General features: G+C 32.3%; 1 protein-coding gene across 5 annotated transcripts in view; it reads left to right on the top strand.

Moving 5' to 3' along the window:
- The window catches only part of CD47 (CD47 molecule), a 74,752-nt gene that overhangs the window by 31,938 nt on the left and 19,017 nt on the right, over positions 1-23,797 (top strand). For all 5 annotated transcript variants that reach the window (XR_012488063.1, XR_012488064.1, XM_074301115.1 and 2 more), the window contains exons 3-4: positions 3,539-3,628; positions 23,638-23,745. Coding sequence is in view for 3 of the 5 variants with exons in the window: in XM_074301115.1 (XP_074157216.1) it covers positions 3,539-3,628; positions 23,638-23,745 (198 nt within the window). In the remaining 2 variants the exon portion in view is untranslated. The remainder of the gene's footprint in view (positions 1-3,538; positions 3,629-23,637; positions 23,746-23,797) is intronic.

Below are 23,797 nucleotides of genomic sequence, written 5' to 3'. Positions count from 1 at the left end.
TCACTACAACTATTCATGAAGATGATTATTCCTGTGATTTTGTTATGTTCCACAAATGTCCCACTTTCATGTTCATGAACTCTGAAATGCCTTGATTTGATCATAATCTGTTGTCATTCCACCTCTCTTTCTGAATGATAACTCCAAACTTAAGCCATCTGGACCTCCAATCCCTACAGCTCTTGAGTTTGATACTTGATAAATAAGCTCAGCTTTGTACTGCCTTTTCTCATGTCTCTTGGCTTTTTGTCGTATTGACGATCTTGCCTTGCCAAATCTCGGCTTTGAGAAACCTATAATACACCTTTGTTCTTTCTTGCAAACTTTTGAAAGCTGGAGAAAAATCATAAAATTATGATCATAATGCCTATTGGACAAGATTCACTACAAATTTTTGTTACATAATCCTCACTGGATCCTCACTGCAGCAAGGCAAACCTTTAAAACTTCCCTAATTATTTAGTATCCTACCTACCATAGTAATTTTTATAAATCTTTTTATCCTTTCTCAACCCTTCCATTGCTCTCTGTATTCCCACCCTCTTACCTGAGAACCTTGTTTCATATTTTACTGAAAAGATTAAGGCCATTTACTGCGCACTCCGTCTTCTCCCTTCCTTTTTATGTCATCTCTCTTAAGATATTTTTTGTCATTTTCTCCTTTATCACATGAAAATATTTCATTTCTCTTTACCAAAGCAACTTCTTATAGAAGGATATAAGAACAAATGATTCCTTCTATTCCATATATCATACCTATTGTCACTAATCTTCAGGCTTTCCCTGTCTACTCACTATTTCACTGTTAACTATAAACATGCCCATATTTCCCCTATCCTTTTTCTATTAGCTATTGTCTCACGTCTCTCTTCCTTTTGTTGCTAAATTCCTTGAGAAGTCTGTAGGTAATTGCTGCCTTTACTACTTTCTAATCATCTGCGCTTCTTGGCTTATACATTAAGACTCAGCTAAAGTTCCTTCTGCATGAAGACTTTCCCTCCTTAGTTCTTCTCTGTGAAAATCTTTAATATATCCACTTTATAGTTTGTCTGTACATAATTGTTTGAATGTTGTCTCTCCTGTTAAACCACAGCTTCTTAAGAAACGAGGACTGTTTTTATTTTTTCCAGCTTAGCACAAATCTGCGACTTAATGCTTACTATGACTAATTATGGACAGGATAACCAAAGAGGATGGGGATTCTTTACCTATTTACTTTTCTAATGAATCAGGTTTAGAACCATCTTTCTTTTTCATCCCCATTGAGACCCTGACACTAATTCAGAATTCTTGACTCCCTGATCTTTTCTTCCCATTTGTCAGTCCAACTTATCCCATTATGATACAAAACTTTAAAAATATTATGATTACTTTATTACTTATATAAAACTAATAATTTGGGACAAGGCTTTATTGTTTCCTAGCCCAGTTTTGTATATCAGACAATGAAAGTATTAGAACTTAACTAATCTCTTTTATTCATAATTTACCACTCTGGAATAGTTAATATTCCTATTAAATGTAATAATCATGGCACAAGACCTTTAAAAATTCAGTTTACTTGTGGGAAGACAAGTATAAATAGATGCATAATTCCTTTCTTGGTAGGATTTTAACTGAGGCAGCATTCACCTCAGTTATATAAAGTGGAAATATAAAATTATACAAAATTATGTCTATTATTTATATATAAATATATAAATTATACACACACACACACACACACACACACACACACACACACACATATATATATATATATATATATATATAAAGTTATACCAAATAGAAAAGTCAAGGCATTAAGCAGTTCTGGTATGCTAGAACATTTTTCTTAGTGTGCAGGTATTCAGTATAAAGTCAGACAATTTTGCAGCATTATTTTCTTTTATTCATTAAACTTTTATTGGACAGTACTCATGATCAACATTACAAACAATTATTGAATACCTTCTTAAGTTAAGAAAAATATAAGTAGGTACTGCTTTAAAAAAGTAACTAAGCAATTTCTGTATTGGAATTTCTAATGGCAGCATGTTTGCTATTTATTGATCAATATGAACATTTCATTGGTTTTTAATTTTGTAACTTTTATGTTAAAAGATAAGGTTTATTATATGTTGTTTAAGAATTAAGGGTTACTTGTTTAGCTTCTTGCTTATTTGTAGGTGTGGAATTTTTACTGGCATATATTGATAATGGAGGACAATGAAGTGATAAAGGGAGCAGAGTGAATTTCATTGAGCATTGAGCATTTCTAGGGGGAATTTTTGGAAAATACCAGATTCTTCCAAGTGGAAACAGAATTTGGGAGAACATTGTAGATTGTATTAGTAGCATGAATGTGGAATCAGGAAGACTTGGGTTTTAAATCTCAGATTTTTACTAGTTGCTTGACCATGTGCAAGATACAACTTCTCTTGAATCTCACTGTCCACATTTATAAAATGGGCATTATATTACTTATCTCTATAGTCTTTTGAGAGGCTCAATGAGATAACACTTAACTTACCTAAAAACCTTAATTCATTATGTAGTTTTTCTTGTGGTTATGGTTATTGTTATTATTATTTATGCTCAACTGCTAGAAGAATTAATTTCACAATGGGCATATTTAATAATAAAGTATAGTTTACCAGATACCATCCAAATTGATTTTCAGTGTCTTTAAAAATTCTATGTGCTATTTCTAATGTGTTGAAATACTTTTCCATTAACATTTTTGATTTGTGCTTCATTTAGAAAGATGGAAGAAAATATTTATTCATATACTTAATTTAAATTTTGACATTCCTTCTCCCTCTATATACTTTATCTGTTAAAAAAATCTTTTTTTCATATTCCTAGCATCATTTTGCATTAGATCTATTTCTTGCATGTAATAAATTGCAGAGGATTTACACTTAGTGGGAGGAAAGTGTTTTGTTTCCTAGTTCTTCCCAAGTCAGATTTTCACAGTGTAGTTTGATTACATTGTGACTTGCTATAATATCAGCCATATCTGTATGGCTTTGTAAAGCAAATTCAAAAACATTTTTATAAATAAAATATGCAAAAACAAAGACAAAAACATTTGATCATCAAATGTAGTTGCTTTTCATGTCTGACTTTGTGAATAATCTGTTTATTCCGCTTATTAATGCAAATGTTTAAGAGCTAACAATTCTTCTTGTACAAATTATGGAAAATATGCTGAAATCTGTTTTTTTTTGCTTTTTGTTTGTTTTTTTTTTTTTTTTAAGTAATTAAGACATTTTCATAGAATTATAGAATGTTGGACCTTTTAAATCATCTGATAAATAAGGAAACAGTTTATACCTATGGTCCTTTAAGTTCAAGAGCTATGTATGATCCTGTGAAACTAAGTAATTTATATAATTAGTTAGAAATGTACTATACCACATTTTTAGGCTTACATATATTAAGAATCTACTGTCATTTTTTCTTCATCACAGTAAAATTTGATTGTATTAAATTAATTTAAAGTACTTAAATTGAATATGAGACTTAATGCATATTTCTCTTTTTTTCTTCAAAGTTTCATGGTTTTATCCAAAAGAAAACATTCTCATCGTTATCTTCCCGATTTTGGCTATACTGCTTTCCTGGGGTCAATTCGGTATTGTGAGTAAGTACCAAAATAAGTCAATTCCTTTCCTTATTTATGTACATTTTAGTAGTAAACTTGCTTTGTTCTTTGGATACTGTGGTAGAGAAATATTCAATGAAACCATTTTGCTAATGATATGCGGTTCTGAAACAGCGCCAGTGTGATAAAATAAAATAAAAATATTTTGCAGTTGTTTGTGCTTTACTTAATCTTTTGAATAGGCTCACTCACTCACTTCCTTTCCTACCACATTTTCAGGTTCCAAAAGTATTTTCCTCTACCTTTTTAAATCTAAAGAGACAGCACCATGTGTATTAATGGTTTTGGATCACAATAGTATTGAGTCTAATGAGTTGTTTACCCATAATTAAACTTCCCAATATAACAAGTGAATCCTGAGAAAATACAGTATTAGGAATTTTTACTGCTAAGAAGCACTGTACTATACTGAATAGAATGTTTATTTGGAGGCAGGAAAGGCCTGAGTTCAAATTCCAATTCTGACACTTGCAAGGTATGTAATGAGAAAGTCATTTAATCTATGTGAGCATCAGGCTACACTCTTAACGCTCAAGACTATAAGTGAGGTTTGGTATGTATTAGTGTAAGCCATTTTCCCTAACAGAACTTCTCTATACTGATCAAATCAAAGGTCATTGAAAATGCTAATCATTTAATCCTTAATCATTTGATTGTTTAGTCAGGGGATGGTTCATACTGAATACTAACCTTCTGCTTCACATTTAGCACTGACTATTAGTAATCATTTTTACTGAAGGTATATTAGATATTCTCCATGTTAGCTTCTGTTTTTTTGTTTTGTTTTGCTTTGTTTATCTCTGTAACACCTAGCCATGCTGCTTTGTGCTTAGTGAAGTCTTAGTAAATATTTGTTGAATTTGTTAGGATTAGGGAAAATTTCTTTGTGTTTACACAATTATTTTTTAAAATAATTCTATTAATTGAGTTTTTACATATTAATGATAGAAATGAGAATTTCCAAAGTTGTAGTTGTAACAAATCTTTTATCTGGAAGTATTGGTAGGATCAATTTTAAAAAATATGTGCTATATATATTTGTACATATTGGATATTAAGTTGCTACTTATTGAGATGAATAAAGATTTCAGATTTTTGGTATTTTTGCCTCCTTCAGATATGTGAAATGATTCTTCAGTGCCCTCACACTTATATTATCTCTGGCACTTATCTCTTCTGTGTACAGCTGTTCTAATCCAACCAACTGCTTTTCCCTGAAGGGGGAAAAAAAAAATTAGGCAGCTCTATCTTCTTTCTAAAATTGGTTATTATCCTGTTTTTCCAAAATAGTTATCTTTTCCATTCTCTGACCTTCCTGTTTTTCCCAATATGACTTTTTAAAAAATCATTTTTTGTTATCTTTAGTTTTTTTTCACTAGACTCTCTGCTCATGGTAAACATCCTGACACTATTCTTGCCAAGCTTTCTGCATTGTTTCTCAGTGACCTGCTCGTAGTTCCATTCCTTGTTCATGTATTTTTCATAATTTGGTTAGTGAGTTCTTTATTTCTTGTCATCATAATTCTTTCTCTTTCCATCTTCAAAATTTCATAATTTAGAGGTATCCATCTTATTGGCTGACTTCTCCTATGCAAATTATCCATCAGAATTTACCTATCTTTTCAATTGAATCTTTTGAATCCCCTCTCTCCCAAAGTCAAGTATGCATATCAGATTGTAGTGTTTTTCATCTCCTGTATTCCAAAGTGCAAGGTGAAGTAGCCACTTCCCTTCAGGTCAGAATCATTTTCACATCTTCAGCCAGATTCTACCAGTTGGTGAGAATCAGTTCCAAAATCTAATTTCCCCTTGTTGGTTCTTATGTATTTTGAAAAATTAAATTATTATTAGGGCAACTCAGATTACCAAGTGCTCTGTTTTTTGGAAAAGATAGAACTCAAGCATTTGTCTTCCCTTGGAGCATTTTATAAAATTGTCTTTGACTATATGCAGTTCATTGGGTTTTTTGTTTGTTTGGTTTTGTTTTTAATTAATGATGTGGATAAAACAACAGATTATAAATCTGTCAGCTTTACAGATGACACAGAGCTGGGATGGAAAACTAGTACAGGATTATAGCATCCAAAAGGATATTGACAGGCTGAATCTAATAAGATGACATTCTTAATGGACAGTTTAACTTTTGTGGTCCAAAAAAAAAAAATCAACTTTATAAGTACAAGATGGAAGAAACATGCTTAGGCAGCAGGTTATTTGGAAAAGATCTGGGATTTTTAGTCGACTTTCAACTCTGTGTAAATCAGCAATGAGATTTGGCAGCTAAAATGGCTAATGCAATTTTAAGCTGTATTAAGAGGGGATATAAAGTATCAAGTTTAGTTTTGGCTGCCATTAATTTAGGGAGAATTTTGGCATGTTGGAGAGTACCCAGAAGAGAGTAATTGGGATATTAGGGAGGCTTTGAGTCTATATCCCATAAGGATCATTTGAAAGAATTGGGGATCTGAAGAAGAGAAGAAATACCCAGCAGGTTCGTATACTCCCTCTGATGCTTATTGTCTATGATTGAATTTTGACTTCACCTCTTTAGGCCTCTGAGGTCCCTTTCGGCTCTAAATCATTTGGCAGAGTGGATAGAGGGCTGGAGTAAAAAAGAACTGAGTTCATATCTTACTTGTTCAGGTCATGTGTGACCCTGGGCAATTCACAGTTATACTATCTAAAATGCTACATAAATTCCATATGATTCAATGATAACCCTTCAAGTATTTGAAGGATTGTCAAATGGGAGAGTGATTAGATTTATTTTCCTTGATTCCAGAGGTCAAAATCAGGAACCATGAACTAGAAGATACAAAAGGGCCAAACATCCTTAGATTTTAGTGATAATTTTGAGGTCAATATGCGTCCTTGTATTGCAGCACTTTCTACTTAGTCTTGTTTATATTCCATACTTGGTGCATTTGTTTATAGCTGTCTGAGGCCATGGATTTTTTGTTTGTTTTTCTTGTTTCCTTGGATTTTGTATTCTGTTACTTCTAAGTGTCTTACTGATATTCTTCCTTTGTAGTTCTCTATGCTAATTAGTTTGGTATATATCTCTATCTGGACATCCCTAAAGGTAGTTTTCTTTTCCTTCTTTGCAATTTAAATCCCCTTTCAACAAGTCAAGAAATATTATTTCTATGTGCACTTATACTTTTACACATCTTAATTAGTCTGCTATACTCCAAATCTATTAGGGATAATGGCTCTAAAAATGGAACTTTTAGGGTTTGGACATAGAAGTCTAACAAAGGAGAACTAAACAAAAGAAACACAGTTTTTCCTGATGATGAGTTAATGGGAATTTCTGATTTCTATGAGCACTATTTGAAAATGATTCTTTATAATAAAAATAGAATCTTGAACAATAATCAAAAAAGTTTAAGGTATACAATTATCCTTAGAAAGGGGATGGCCCTAGATTACTTCTTGCAGTCCCAATTGTTGTACCTAAACAAAAGACTACAAAATCCACAGCTCCTGGGTGAGAAAAAAAAATTAGAGAATGTGACTGTAACATCTAACTTCCACTCCTTGGCTCAACTCTAGGAGCTATTGTAGAAAGGAAGGTCAGACTTACCTACTTTTTCATGGTAATATGGAAGAGAAAAGAAAGAAATTGTCATTGTAGTACTTGCAGATCATTCTCTTGTTGGCTAACAGAGAGGAATAAGAAGAAATAAAAACTGTGCATACTATTTGATCCAGCACTCTCACTACTGGGTCTGTGTCCCAAAGAGATTATAAAAGAGGGAAAAGGACCCACATGTGTAAAAATTTTGTGGTGGCAAGGAACTGGAAATTGGATGCACATCAGTTGGAGAACTAAATAACTTATAGTATATGAATGTAAAGAAATATTATTCATTCTAAAAGAAATGATGAGCAGCCTGATTTCAGAAAACACTGGAAAGACATTAATTGCTGCTCAATGGAGAATATTGTACACAGCAACAAGAAGATTATGTGGTGATCAATTGGTGAATATGGTTCTTTACTACAGTGAGGTTATTCAAGGCAATTCCAATAGACTTATGATGAAAAGAGCCTTCTGCATTCAGGGAGAGAGCTATAGAGACTGAATGTGGATTGAAGCATTGTATTTTCACCTTTTGTTTGTTTATTTATTTGAAGTCCCTGTCAGAAAATAAAAATAAAACATTTCCCTCATGTTTTATCACCAAATTAAACTCCTCCTTCTCATCTTCTTAGACCTTCTATACATTTATTAGTCATGGAAAGGACCTTAAAGATCATCTAGTAATCTAAATATGTTTTTTTCCTTGAACCCACCTTACATTTTTTCCATTACTAAATTATTCTAAACTTCTTATTTTTTATAGCATGCACTACAGTTCAAAATTAAATTCTGAGCCTATTAAATATTTTGAATAAATCATGTATATATTGCTGTGGCTGCATAGTTCAGTTGTTTAAAGAACTATGTTAGGCCAAGGGCATAGGCTTGATCCCCTAGCTCACCACTTAGATTTTATTCATCCCACAGTTTAGATCCTAGATTTTACCAGTTGCCTCCCCAACACTTAACAGTTGCAAGGAGGTGAGAGAGTATGGCTGGAGTAATGCAAATCTATCACAACAACCAAAAGAGTACTCTAGGGGCATGCCCTACTGATAATCTATCAAGAATACCATCTCCACATTGTCATTATTATAATTACTATTGTCAGTCTATTTTCTAACCTCAGATTTGACCTATTTTTTCTCTTTAGCTAGATCATTGCTTTCAATTATCCAGTCATAAAACCATAAAATTGTACAGTTAGGAAAGGCTTTAGAGAGAGGTCACTCAGTCTGACCTCCTCATGTAAGAGTTTAGGAAGCTGAGGACTAGGGAAATGGAAAATGACTTATTCAAGGACATTCAAAATGGTAGTGACAGTGAAGACATTATAGAGAATATAGCAGAAAGTTGTAGATGGGAAGCAGCATAGTACTAGGAGAAAAAAATAACAGTGACTAAATCCCATTTCTCATACTACCTGTGTGAGGTGGGAGAAATTAATTAATCTTTCTGGGCTCTGTATACTCATCTGTAAAATTAAGGAGTTAAATTAGATGGCCAATGAAGTCTTTTCCAACTCCAGATCTATGATCCTATGATTGTGAGTTCAGGTGTTGACAGTTTTGAATGAGCAGTTAGTGATTAAGACATTCAGAAAGAAGTTCACAAGACCTTGTTTGAGACAATAGTAGTTTATTCTCTCACTTCTTTTCCCCAGATCTTTTCAATGGATCTCTTTCATCTTCCTAAATTCGAATAAAATCATCATTCTTTTTTCTACGAATCAGTCTTTATATCTCCTTATCTTTCTCCTCAGTGGCAGAGATATTAAATGTCTTTTGGTGCTTCTCTTTCATGATTCAGGGATTGTATAGAGTTAAATTTAAGCTTGACAATAGGGAAAACTCATTAATGCTTAAAGCTGTACCCAAGTGGAGTGGTCTGCTTTGAGTAGAAGTGAATTCTTCCTCTTTGGATATCTTATAGCAGAAGCTTATTAAATATGTTCTAACAATAAAGATTCATGTCTTGTATAGATTAGAGTAGAAGTCCGTTGAGGTCCCTTCCAACTCTCAAATTATATGATTCTGGAAATGTTATTTGTGGAAGGGCTTTCTAGACCACTTTCTTTTAGTGAAGAAATCACGAAAGTGTTTGCTTCCTCTTAGTAATTAACTTTAGTGACAAAAGGGTGAAGTCCATAATTTGCTCATTTCATTCCTGTGCAGACAGCTGCTAGATTTAATAGCTAACATTTATATACCTCTTTTAAGGTATACAAAGTTCTTGGAATATGTTAACTCATTTGATCCTCTCCACAACCTTGTGAAGTAAATGTTGTTATTTTCTCCAATTTACAGATCAAGAAATAGGTTGAGAGAGGTAATTTACCCAAGTTCACTTAGCATTAAATGTCTGAGACAGAATTAGAGATCAGTTCAACAAAGCAGCTAGGTGGTACACTGGATAGAGTATTAGACTGGAGTAAGGAAGACCTGAGTTCAACTCATCCTCTCACTTGGACAGACCATTTGGGAATAATGGGAAAATAATAATACTTTCTTCCCAAGGATTGTTGAGATAAAGTAGCCATATTTCATTTATATTTTAGTTATATAAATGAAATAGCATTTTATTTACATTTATTTTATTTACATTTATTTCATTACAATACAGTACAGATCTGACCATGTTACCGACTCCCTACTCAGTAAACTGAGTGGCTTTCTGTTAACTCTAGAATCAAATCTAAAACAGTGTTTGATCTTCAAAGACATTTACAACCATGATTCTTCTTTATTTCTTACAATTGACTCTTTTCCATGCTCTCTAAACATCCATTAACAACAATCTACTTGTTCTTCCTTTCAAACTACACTCCATTTTTCAGCTCAGTTGCCTTCTCCTCTTTGTCCTAAATCTTTAGAAAACTCTTCCCCCTCCTCTTTGCCTCTTAGCTTCTGAAAGACTCCCAATCTCTTTCCTTCCTCTTCATCTGTCCCTCCTCCCACCAGTGCCTTCCTTGTTGTGATTACCTTCCATCTGCTCAATATATATTTTATATGTGCATAATTATTTGCATATTATCTTTTCCACCAGAATGTCAGGACTTTTTCCAGTGTGGCAGGGAAAGTGTTTTTGCCTTTCTTACTGTCAGTACTGCCAGTACTAAGCGTAGTGACTAGCTTAAATTTGCTTAACAAATGCATTGTTGACTGTTGTTTTGTTTTGTTTGTCTTCTCAAAACAATGGTGGAACAATTTAAAATTAAAAGCTTATTTTAAAAAAATTACAGCTTTTATTTTCTACAATGATTTACTTTAATACAGTGATTTTTCTTCACTTTCTGAAGTCTTATAAAAGCAGCAGGTTTTATAAATTAAGAAGTAGATTCTGCTACCAAGCAACTAGAATGTAGTACCAACAAATTAAATAATGTTCTTTGTGCCAGCCTAGTACAGTAAGGTCTAAGTCTTGCTTGGGTCCAAAATGTTTGGAGGTAGCTTACATTGTTACAGTTGCCCCCTTTAACTTATAGAGCACTTTTTAATCAGTTAGATTGATTTATCTAACATAAAAGGTCACAGATAAAAGGGCCCTAGAGGTTTTACTGTGTATCAAAACCACAGTTGTTTTTTTTTTTTTTTTTTTTTCCCACCTTCTATACTGCAGGAATTTATGAATAGGCTAGTTAACAGGACACCATATAATATTTAAAAAGGAAAGCAATACTTTGCAAGGTTGACTAAGGAAATTTTTGTCAGGTGAACTGAGAAAAAAAATTGAACTTGCTTTTCAAAGATAGTGATTTTCAGAGAATCAGGAAGATCATGCTAAAGCATGTTAGAGATTTTTATTTAATGAGCAAAAATATAATAATTAAATCTTAGAAGCAAAGATTTTGTGATAGAAACTTAGTTATAGCTATAACAATTATCTAACATGTTGGATGGTATTATATGGAAAATTAGATTATGGATTTTATTTTTAGAAATAACTTTGGGGTTAAAGCACTGGGCTGGAATCAGGAAAACCTGATTTCTAATCCAGCCTTAGAAACTTGTAGCTGTGTAACCTGCCAAGTCACTTAACCTCTATATTTCATTTATCCTCTATGTTTCTGGATCTTCATCTATAAAATGGGGATAAGAGTAGCACCTACTTTTATGGGGCTGTTGGGAAAATCAAACAAGTTAATATTTTTAAAGTATTTATGATCATGTTTGGCACATAATAAATATCCCTCCCCCATATTTTGTAAATCTAGGGAATTTGAATTTCAAATAAATTTTTTAAAAAATTAATACTTTAACAATGGCCAATTATGCTTGAAATAGTCTTATAGAAATACATGGTATAGTTCCCTTGTATACAGAGAAGATGCTATTTTCTTTGCTTTTGGGTCCCTTCCACTTAGTTCCCCTCCCAGATGAAATTGGCAGTTCTAAGAGAGCAGGAGTTGTGAGATTTCTTCTTGTGGTATCTTCCCTGGCAAAAAAAAAAAAAATTGAGGAGTAATCACACAAGTTCCAAGGGAGTGTGGGCAGAGAAGCAAGGAGAAAGACTATGAAAATTTTCCACATTCAATTCAAAAATCATGTGTTAAATGCATTCTTTATGCCAGATACCACTAGGTACTGGGAATATGAAGATGAAAAACAATAGTTCCTTCTTTCAGTAAGTTTATTATTGACTGGGAAGGGTACAGTATGTACATGTACAATTGTGTTCCAAGACCTATGATAGAGGCAAAGATAAAATCCAAAGTGCTATAGAATATTTTGCACAAAGAAAGAACACTTTATCTTGATTCTAATGCCTTTCCTCTGTTATTTCCTATTTATCCTGCATATGTTTTGTATACATTTATTTATGTGCTATTTCCCCCATTAAATTGTAAGCTCCTAGACATTAAATTTCTCCTCTTTTTGTATGCCTAGCATTTCATATGTTGCCTAACCCAGAATAGATGCTTACAGATGTTTATTGATTGATTTAGATTCTTTCTGGTCTTAAAATAGCTTTCAAAATGTCATCTGAACCCTTTTAAAATTTCCATGATTTCTAAGACATAGGACATAGGGACCAGACTTGTGATTTAATTAGTGTAGGGAATTCCTGATGACCAAATTCCTTCTTTTTAAAACTTTTTTCTCATCTTAAGAGAGTTGCCCAAAGGACTGAGAGGTTAAGGGCATTTGCCCAGTGTTCTCTCCCCTCTTTTTGTGTCAGAAGAGATAGTTACCAGGATCTTTGTGCTTCCAAGTCCAGCCATTTGCTATGCTAGATAGCATCTTTAAAACACGGAGAGGTGATTGTTTTAGGTGGCTAATTTATGACTTTCCCCCCAAAGTTCCTTCAAGCTTATTTTCCCCCATGTTTTTTGATATCTTTTCCCATAGTAATCATATTATAGCATAAATATAAAAATGTTTTAACATTAATTATCTATCAATTACTGGCATGTAGATTATCCACTTATGAAAAATGCACAGAAAATTCTTACTCCTTTCATCTAACATCCAGCAAGCTGTTAGACTATCTCCTTATTTCTGTCTTATAACATGTGCTGGATATCCTATGCAAAACAAGTTTTGAAGTGTATATGTGTGGGGAAGAGTATGTAATGATTTGGACCTACTTTGATTTCAACAGTTCAGGAACTTCTCACTGTGGGAATTCCCTCTCTCTGATGGAGGAGAGTGGCACGTTTTCTGCATACGGAGTCCAAGAGTTGCTTGGAGACACTAAGAGATTAAATGACTTGCTGTGGTCATATAGCCAATATTTGACTTTTCAAAGAATAGGTTGTTTTTTGTTTTGTTTTTTAATTTTTTTTTTGTTTGTTTGATCATTTCTATAGTCTTTGTTTTCTAACTTATCTCTATATTTAATCTTAAGTCACTTCTTTGGTGTTTATTTTGGGTTTGTTGTGGTTCTAATTTTGGAAAGTACATTTATTCTGTTCAATAATCCTCTCCTTTTCTGTGTGTTAATGTATATTCTTAGAGTTATAATTTATGCACTGAGGACTTCTTTAGCTTTATTCTGGAAATTTTGGTATGTTTCATCATTATTGTTTTCTTTCTCATAATTATTAATTATTCTTATGATAGATTCTTTGACTTAATCATTTAAGGTCTCATTATTAAGTCTCCATTTGGATCTCTACCTCTTGGTTACATTTCTTGAACTGATTACTATTTTTATTGCGTTGTGTTCTATAAATAATGTGTTTTACTACTTCTGCCTTTCTAAGTTTATTTGCAATTTTTTTGTCTTGATACATGCTTCAGATTCACTTGTGTTTTTATAATTCGTTAGCTATTTCATATCTTGTTTCTTCAGGAGTTTGTTCATATCTATATTTCCCTTTTGTTTATATTTTAGATTTGTGCAGATCTAGAGAAGGGTAATAGTCTCCTAGTATTTTGCTGATTTTTTTTTTTTTTTTTTGGTGTTTCAGTTAATTTTTCTTTTATGACTTTTTAGGTAGCATTTGGAACATAAGAGTTTAATACTGATATTGGTTGTCTAGCATTCCTTTCAGTTTAATCTAATTCATCATTTTAAAATAATATTAACTTTTGATTTTGCTTTGTGTGATAGCATGATTGCAACTTTTGTTTTTTGGAATTTGCTTGGTGCATAGTAAATTTTATTCTAGCCTCTGTTCTGTGAATATTTTTGCATTTTCAGGGTGCTTGTAAGCAATGAATTGTGGAATTATATTTTCTTATCCAATTTGTCATGTTTACTTTATTTAGTTATTTAATCCATTCTCATTTAAAGTTATGTTAGATTCATATTACTTTTTTTCTGAATTAGAATTTTTAAAAATATATATATTCTACCTGTTTTTAGATAACACTTTCTCCTTTTAGCTATTTTTGCTTAATCTACCTGCCATGATCTTCCATTAGGTTCTATTCTGTTATCCTCAAAACCTGCTTCCTTTCATTTGGCACTCCTTTCCCTAGTTTTATAATTCTATTCATATTTATTCATTTTTCTTTCTTCCTTCTATCCATTTTTCTTTTTTCTCTTTTTATTTTATTTTTTGGTTTTTGTTTTGTTTTGTTTCATTTTTGGTATGGGGCCCAAGGCAATTGAGATTAAGTGACTTGCCCAGAGTCATATAGTTAGGTGTAGTTAAGTGTCTAAGGTCACATTTGAACTCAGGTCTTCATCTAATTTTTCTCTCTTCTCTTTTTTTTGGGGGAAAAAAACAGTTAAATATTTAAATAAAATCTACTCTATCCTTTTTTCCCCTTCAACTTCTTTTGTTGTTTTAGGATTTTTTAAAAATTCTGTACCCTTTTCAAAAAAATAATTTTATTTTGTCTTCCTCTTCATTAATTCTTTTCTCTTTCTGTTCTTCACTTTTATTTTTTGATTCATAGTCTTAATATTTATTTGTTCTCAGCTTATTAATTACATATTTTGAGTTCCCTTCTCAATAGTTTCTGTGTTATTGCCTAGTAAATGTTTCCCCTTTACCTAGTTTTTTCAATTGTATGCCTCATTCTTAGAAATATCAATTCCTGTGGGAAACTGAGAGGAAAGTGGAAGTATTACCTCATGGTCAAAATTTGCATTTCTCTGTATCCTTGATCATTTAGTTGATTTCCATCCCTTTCTCTCTGATTGGTGATTTTCTTTCCCATGATATGTAAGTCCATATTATCTTAATCTTCATGATTCAGGTTTTCCCCAACATCTCTGATGTGATTCCCTTTTTCTTGATGTAGGGTGTTGTCCATGGAGACATAATATTCCCTCAGAGGTTGTAGTCTCTAAGCACCAAATTCTTTCAGATTATAAGTATTTTAAGGTCTCTGGATTCTATTATATAACATCTCTTTGCCCATTACTCCAGCCACATTCCATGGGAAAGCTCATCATTAGGGAGTTCCTTTCCATCTCTAAATTCAGATTTCTTCCATTTGATACCCCATCCATAACTCCTCTTCACAGGGATTCTTTTCTTTTAATTGCTTTTTATTGACTCAATTAGTTACCATTTTCTTCCATCTCCCACCTTTATTCTTTCCTTTTATGCAGTGCCCATTCTGTAGTTTACTTTGAGATGGCTCTGGAGGAATTAAGACTGGTGGACTTTGCACAACCCTGCCTCACTTCAATTAACTTGCAAATCAAGACATCACCTTCCTAATATCTTTGATCCTCTTTGTGAACAAAGAAATAACAACAACTACTACTACTTCCTATTACTTCCATCAGAACAAAACAAAAAACTGATTATCTGCAGGGAGGAGAATGTGGATGCACATGTGCTATATATATGTATGTAAATGTATGTATACAGAAATTTAATCCATAGGCCTCATTCTCTGTCAATATGGCTCCTATTTAATGTTCTGGTTCTGCTTTCTTCACTCAGCATCAGTTCATATCAAGTTTTTCCAGGTTTTTTTTTTTTTTTAATCTGCCTGTTCATCATTTCTTATAGAACCATTATATTCATATATTATAACATGTTCAGCCATTCCCCAATTCATGGGTATCCTCTCAATTTCTAATTCTTTGCCACTGATCCACTACTCTATTTCTTAGTTTTGAGAAAGCTGCTTTATAATATAACTTTTAGATCTGGTATTATTAGGCCACCTTACTTTGCATTTTTTTTTTCATTAATCTTGATATCCCTGACCTTTTGTTCTTCCAGATGAACTTTTATTTTTTCTAGCTCTTTAAAATCCTTTTTGGTAGTTTGATTAGTATAGTAAGTAAATTAATTTAGGTAGAATTTTAATTTTTTTATATGAGTTCAGCCTACCATGAGCAATTGATATTTTCCCAGATATTTAGATTTGACTTTGTGTCAAAAGCATTTTGTAATTGTGTTTATATAATTCCTGGGTTTTTCTTGACAGGCAAAGTGCCAAATATTTTATTGTCCACAATTATTTTATGCATGACTTTTCTTTTTGTCTCTTGCTATTGGGCTTTGTTAAAAATATACAGAAATGGGTTTATTTTGTATCCTGCAACATCACTAATTAGTCATTAATTATTAATTATAATATAATATTATTATGCATTCTAATTATAAATTGTAAACTTTAATAATTTGAAATAGTTTTTAGTTGATTCTCTAGGATTTTCTAAATTTTCCATTAAATCATTTGCAAAGAGTCATAGTTTTGTTTCCTCATTGCCTATTTTAGTTCCTTCAATTTCTTTTTCATCTCTTATTGTTAATGCTAACATATCTAGTACTATATTGAACAATACTGGTGATAATAGGCAACCTTTTTTCATTCCTTAGAAAACTTCTATCTTATCTCCATTGCAAATAATGCTTCCTGCTGGTTTTATTTATGTTTGTCATGTATAAGAAAAATCAGATCAAAAGCAGACAGAAAAAGCAAATCACAAACAAAAAAGGTGAAAATACTATGCTTTGATTCACATTTAGTCTCCCTAGTTCTCTCTCTGGATGTGGATGACTTTTTGCATCCTGAGTCTATTGGAATTGTCTTGAATCACTGAATTGCTGTGAAGAGCCAAGATCATCAAAGTTGATTGTCACATAATCTTGCTGTTATTGTGTACAGTGTTCTTTGGATTCTGTTCACTTCACTCAGCATCAGTTCATGTAAGTCTTTTCAGTCTTTTCTGAATTCAGCCTGCTCATCATTTCTTACAAAACAATGATATTTCACTACATTCACATATCATACTTCTTCAGCCATTCTCCAACTGATGGACATCCACTCAGTTTTCCAATTCCTTGCCACTACAGAAAAGCTGCTACAAATATTTTTGTGTATGTGGGTCTCTTCCCCACATATCCCCAGTTTTAATTGCTAAATGAAAGGGTATACACAGTTTTATAGCCAAATGGGCATAGTTCTAAATTGTTCTTCAGAATGGTTGGATCAATTCATAACTCCACCAACAATGCATTTATGTCCCAGTTTTCCCACATCCCCTCCAATGTTTGTTATTATCTTTATCTGTCATCTTTTTTTGATGGTTTTAGGTAGATGCTGCTTATCATTTTAAGGAAAACTATTTATTCCTGTGCTCACTAATATTTTTAATATGAACCAGTACTATATTTTATCAAAAGCTTTTTCTGTATCTGTTGAGATGATCATATAGTTTCTGTTAGTTTTGTTATTTAATATATTGTTGATAGTTTTACTAATATTGAATGAACCTTGCATTCCTAATATAAGTACTACGTGGTCATAGTGTATCACCTTCATGATATATTATAATCTCTTTACAAATATTTTATTTAAAACTTTTGCATCAATATTCATGAAATTAGTCTATAATTTTATTTGTCTGTTTTTGGCTCTTCCTGGTTTAGTTATAAGCAACATATTTGTGTCATAAAAAGAAGCTGATAGGACTTCAGCTATTTTTAAAATAATTTATTTAGTATTAGAATTGTTTTTTTCTTTGACCTTTTGGTAGACTTTACTTGTCAAAACATGTGGCCTTGGAGACTTTTTCTTAGGCAGTTCATTGATGGCATGTTCAAATCCTTTTTTTTAAATAGGATTACTTAAATATTTTATTTCCTCTTCTGTTAATCTGGAAAATCTATATTTTTATAAGTATTTATCCATTTCACTTAGCTTTTCAGATTTATTGGCATACAGTTGGGAAAAAATAGCTCCTAATTCTTGCTTTAATTTCCTCTTCATTAGTGGTGAATTTACCCTTTTTGTTCTTGATACTGGTAATTTGTTTTTCTTCTTTCTTTTTAAATCAAATTAACTAAAGACTTTATCATATTGGTGGATTTTTTTCTTCATAAAATCAAAAATTATTGGCTCAATAGGTTTCTTGTTTTCAGTTCATTGATCTTTGATTTTGTCATTTGACATTTAATTAGTGATTTTTCATTTATTCTTTTAATAGATTTTTATAGTTACATAACTCAATTCATCGATCTTTTTCTCTATTTATAGGCATAAAATTTCCCCTAAGTACTGTTTTAGCTTTATCCCATAAGTTTTGGAATATTATCTCATTATTGTCATTCTTTTTGATGAAATTATTGATTATTACTATTTAGGATTAGATTATTAATCTATTTTTCCATGGCCCATTTTATACATCATTTTTATTTCATCATGATCTAAAAAGGGGACAATTCATATTTCTACCTTTCTTCTGTGTTTGATTGTGAGATTTTTATGCACTAATACAATATCAGTTTGGGATAGGAGTACTGAAAAAAGATATATGTATTCTTCCTATTCTTTCTAACCTCATTTAGTTTTCTCCAGAGGTCTCATATCTAACTCTTCTATAATTCTAATCATCTCCTTAACTTCTTTCTTGTTTATTTTGTGGTTAGATTTAATCTAATTCAGAGAGGGAGGTTGAGGTTCCCCACTACTTTAATTTTGCTGTCTATTTCTTTCTATAACTCAAGAATCTCTAAGAATTTGAGTGCTATACCACTTGGTGCATATGTTTAGTATTGATATGACTTCTTTGTCTATGCATCTTTTGGCAAGATATAGTTTCCTTCTTTATCTTTTAAAATTAGATCCATTTTTTCCTTTTGCTTTGAGACAAGGATAACTGCGCCTGCTTTTTTTTTTTTTATTTCAGTAGAAGCATAATATATATGTGTTTCTATTTCAAATGTGTTTCTTGTAAACAACATATTAGAAGATTTGGGTTTTTAATCCAGTCTGTTGTCTGCTTTCATTACATAGGAGAGTTTATCCCATTCACATTCACAGTTATATTTACTAATTGTGCATTTCCCTCCATCTTATTTTCCCCATTTCTATATCTGACTGTGTATGTTATTCCTTCTTTGAGCCAAATCTAATGAGAGTAAGATTCAGACAGTGCTTACCCCACCTCACTTCTTTTTTTCAACTGTAATAATTGTCTTCAATTTTCACCTCATCATGTGATGTAATTTACCTTATTTTTGCCTCTGTTTCTTTTCTCCTGGTACAATCCTTTTTCTTACCCCTTATTTTTTTTTTTTCTGTATCATCACTTCAATATCAGCTTTTACCCACATCCTTTGTCTATATATATAAAATCTTTCTAAGTAACCTAATAAAGTATAGTTCCCAAGAGTTACAAATATCATCTTCTTATGTAGGGATAGTAAACAGTTTAATCTTATTAAATAACATTTTTTTTTCTTTCCTATTTACCATTTATGCTTCTCTTGAGTCTTGTTTTTGAAGATCAAATTTCCTATCTAGTTTTGGTCTTTTCACCAGTAGAGTTTGAAAGTTCCCTATTTCATTGAATGTGTCTATCTTTTCCTCTGAAAGATTATGTTCATTTTTGCTGAGTAGTTGATTCTTAGTTGTAATCCACACTCCTTTGCTTTCTGGAGTATCATATTCCAAGCCCTCTGATCCTTTAATGTAGAAGCTGGTAAGTCCTATAATTCTCTGCTTCCTCAATATTTCATTTTTTTCTTTCTGGCTGTCTGCAGTATTTTCTCCTTAACTTGCTAATTCTGGAATTTGGGTACAATATTCCTTGGAGTTTTCATTTTGGAATCTCTTTCAAGAAGTGTTTGTTGGATTTTTTTTCAATGATTATTTTACCCTCTGCTTCGAGAATATCAGGGCAGTTTTCCTTGATAAATTCTTGAACAATGCTGTCCCAGCTTTTTTTGTTTTGTTTTGTTTTCTAATCAAGGCTTTCTGATAGTCCAATAATTCTTAAATTCTCTCTCCTGGATCTGTTTTCCAGGTTATTTGTTTTTCCAATGAGGTATTTTGCATTTTTTTCTATTTTGTTATTTTGTTTGACTGATTTTTGATGTCTCATAGAATCATTAGTTAGTTTCCACTTGCCCAATTCTAATTTTTAAGAAATTATTTCTTTTAGTTAGCTTTTGCACCTCCTTTTTTCCATTTCCTTAATTCTGTTTGGTTTTGTTGGAATTGTTTTCTTCAGTGGATTTTTTTTTTCATTTGGCCAATTATATATATATATATATATATATATATATATATATATATATATATATATATATATGTTTTAGGAATTGTTTTCTTTAGTCAACTTTTGTCTTTTTTGGGGAGGCGGATGGTTTGGTTTGGTTTGTTTATTTTTGTCCCGGAAATTGGACTTAAGTGAATTCCTCTCAGGGCCAGACAGCTAGCAAGTGTCAGGTGTCTGAAGTTGGATTTGAACTCAGGTTCTCCTGACTTCAAAGTGGGTGTTCTGTTCATATATAGATGCCCTGCCTTTCCTTCTCCATACTCTTGAATCTCTCCTGTACCTTTCTTATTTCTTTTCCCAATTTTCTTTTACTTCTCTTGTTTTAAAAGTCCTTTTTGAGCTCTTTCAAGAATGCTTTTAGGCTTGGGACCAATTTATATGCATTTCCCTTTGAGGTTTTGCTTATAAGAATTTTGACTGTTTTCTTTGTCCAAGTTTGTATTTTGATCTTTCATGTTGTTATGTAGCTTTCTTTAATCATGGTCTTTTGTTTCTTGCTCATTTTTAAGCTTATTTTTGGCTTTTAAAATTGAGCTCTGCTCCTGGAAGTAGGGGATATTGTCCTAAACTTCTTTTGCTGGGAAACAGGGTTTCATCACTGGCTTTCCATGCTGCGTCCAGAGGTTCTAGTGACTTGCCTACTATATTAGGTTGGCTCAGTCTAGATGCATCTGTTGTGCCTTAATTCCAGTGCTCACAATTTCCCTTCTGTTCTGAAACTGAAGGCCTCACAGTTCACATGCCGTGTCAGGACTGAGGTGCCTCAGATGTTGATGTCTGTTGTGCTGGGTTGTGCTCCCCTTAACTCAAGTGAAGTTCTGAAGTTCTTCTAAGTTATCTGAAACTGGAAAGTTGTTTTCCCTTATCTTTTTGTGGGTTCTCTTGGTCTAGAATTTATTTAGAGACTTGACTTAAAGTTGTTCTTAAAGAAAACTGGGGGAAAACTCTATCAACTTCCTAGCTTTTTTCCACCAACCTTGTTCCACCAGAAATTCTTATTTATCATTGGAATTGTTAAATTGAACTGCATCTTGGAGTTGGCAGTGTAGGTTTTTGTTTTTCGCCTGGGGGCAATCTATGGATTCTTTTGATTGGCATTTTCTTTTCTCTTTCAGAAGTTCTGTCAACTTTCTTACTATTTCTTATATTATGATGTTCATATATTTTTTTTTTCATTTTTCAAGGAGATACAAATTTCCTTCAAGGTGATATGTCTCTAAGTGTCCTGTCTTTGAGACTAGTATGTTTTGTTTACCTAGAGATAATGTCATTTAACATTTTACATTTTGCTTCTTTTATTCTAAATTGTTCTTCACTTAAATAAATTTATATTTAGACAGATTAGTGTTGCAGTAGCTAAGAGTCCTAGATTTGGAATCAGGAAGACCTAAGTTCAAATTCTATCCTTTGGCACTTGATAGCAATGTGATCTCAGGCAAGTAACCTGATTTCTCTCATTTCCTCATCTGTAACATGGAGATGATAGCAACATTTACTGCATGGTGTTGTGATGATTAAATAATAATAAATATACAACAGTTTGCAAACCTTAAAATGATATATAAATGCTGCCTCTAATAGTTTTATTCCCTATCACTTGTTTTCCCTTTTATTTCTGCAGAGAAAACTTTACCACCATGGATTCAAGTTTTCCTATTCAGTTAATTGTTTTTGCTATGCAAGCCATAAATTCTATGACTTTTCTTTCCCTTTTAATTTTTACTTTTAGGATTTTTATTTCTGTTTTGAACTATTAATCAACATTCCACTGTGATTATATATTCTTTAGGGAATAATTAGGTTTCTTTGCTGTGTCAAGTATTGATTCAATTTCTTTTGTCTTAAAATATTTATTTAGAAAATTTTAATCATTTAAATGTCTTGGTGGTTACTTATCCTTATGCTTTAATGTTTTACTTCTTGATTTTTTCTCTTGAGCTTCAAGGTTTTTTGTTTTGTTTCAGCAAATTTCTTCCCCCTAAAATCCTTAGTGATTTTGCTTTTTTTTATTTCCCTGTTGTACATTTTCTGACTCTTTCCCACTTTGATGGCAGATCCTGTTCAGACTGTCACAGCTTTCTCAGTTTCCTCCCACATTGGTAAATTCATTTTTGCCAATTTCATTCTCAAGTATGTTCAGGAGAGGGGGGGAGGTGCAAAAATGGGCACAGCTGAATTCCAGGGCCTTTTCCTAAAGACCTCATGTAGTTTTCTAAACCTTTTCCTCACCCCCACATGCTAGCATCCTATTCCATTTTCCTGTATCCTGTAGTTTCCACTTTCCTATGCTTTTTCTTCCTCCCTGAGGGGATGGGCAGAGTTTTGGTGTCTGCTGATTGTCATCACAGAACATAGGTGAGAGAATAGAGAAATGATGCACTAGCAGAGGCTACAGCAGCAAGAAGGAAATACTGAGTTTATCCCAGCACATAAGTCAGTTTGGTAGATTGTTGGGAAAGGAAGTGTTGAATGATCTTAGTCTTCTCTACTATCAATTCATCAGGTCCTAATATTGTTAGGCTTCTTAGTATCTTGACTTGTGGAGATAATTTCAATTGCTTTACCTCTTGCACATAATTACTGTTTTGGGAAGTTTTTGAGAGTTCACCAAGCCTAGAGAAAATAAAATGTCTACTCCTCTATCATTTGGATCACTTGTTCCAGAATTACCATTAAGTGCAGAGGCAGAGCTTGAATACAGGTCTTCTGGATTCCAGGGTCAATCCCCTTTTACTATTGCTGTGCTGCTTCTCATAAAGTAATTTTAACAAACTAAAACACGATTAGAAAGTAAATCTTTAATGTAGTTTTGTAAAGTACCCATAACATTTGCTATTTTTGAATTGATAGCAAAGTTATTATCAGGGGAAAAATTGGGATAACTTTTGATGCTTTTAATAGAAGTGATGAATGAATATAATATATATGTATGTATATATATATATAATATAAAAATGTTTTCTTTAATTTTCTTTTGGGTATGAAAACTCCAATTGTATATATTTTATCTCCTATTTTGTTATGAAAACCAATGGTTTACTTGATCATTTCATTTAATGTAACATAGAGCCTGATCTTCTAGAATTTGTATGGTTCCTTTTTTTTTTTTTTTTTTTTTTTAACTCACTATCCTCTTAGCTTCCTGTGGAGTATTCATGGGATAATTTAGCCAAGAAGGATATGGTAGTATGATTGTCTCTGCTGATAAGGGAGTGACCAGAGAAATTGGAACTCCTTTATAACCTCAAAGGGTCAACATTTTAACTGTAATTTTCTATCTATATTAAAAGTCTAAGGGAATGAAACTGTCCAATAAAGTGGCATAGCTTTACCTAAAGTGATAAGTTACTATTATTGTATGTAGTGTTAAAGTTAGTTACCATTATTGTATTTAGTTACAAGAAGTTGTAGAAGAAAAATGTTTCTTTGTTTAAGATTGAGTTCAAGTAACTCTCTCTCTTTTTTTTTTTCTTTTAAGCACTTAAATATAAATCCAACTGTACAAGTGAGAAAACTATTGGATTAATTATTGCTGGATTAGCCCTTACCGTGGTAGTTATTGTTGGGGCCGTTCTCTTTGTACCAGGTAAGTTATACTGGGTAACAAAAGGCTGAATCTCAGGATATAGAGTTATGAC

The sequence above is a fragment of the Sminthopsis crassicaudata genome, chromosome 3 (genome assembly GCF_048593235.1).
Source record: "Sminthopsis crassicaudata isolate SCR6 chromosome 3, ASM4859323v1, whole genome shotgun sequence".
Classification (NCBI taxonomy): Eukaryota; Metazoa; Chordata; class Mammalia; order Dasyuromorphia; family Dasyuridae; genus Sminthopsis; species Sminthopsis crassicaudata.
Note: the sequence above shows the minus strand (reverse complement) of the source record. Positions and strands in the feature narration are given on the sequence as shown.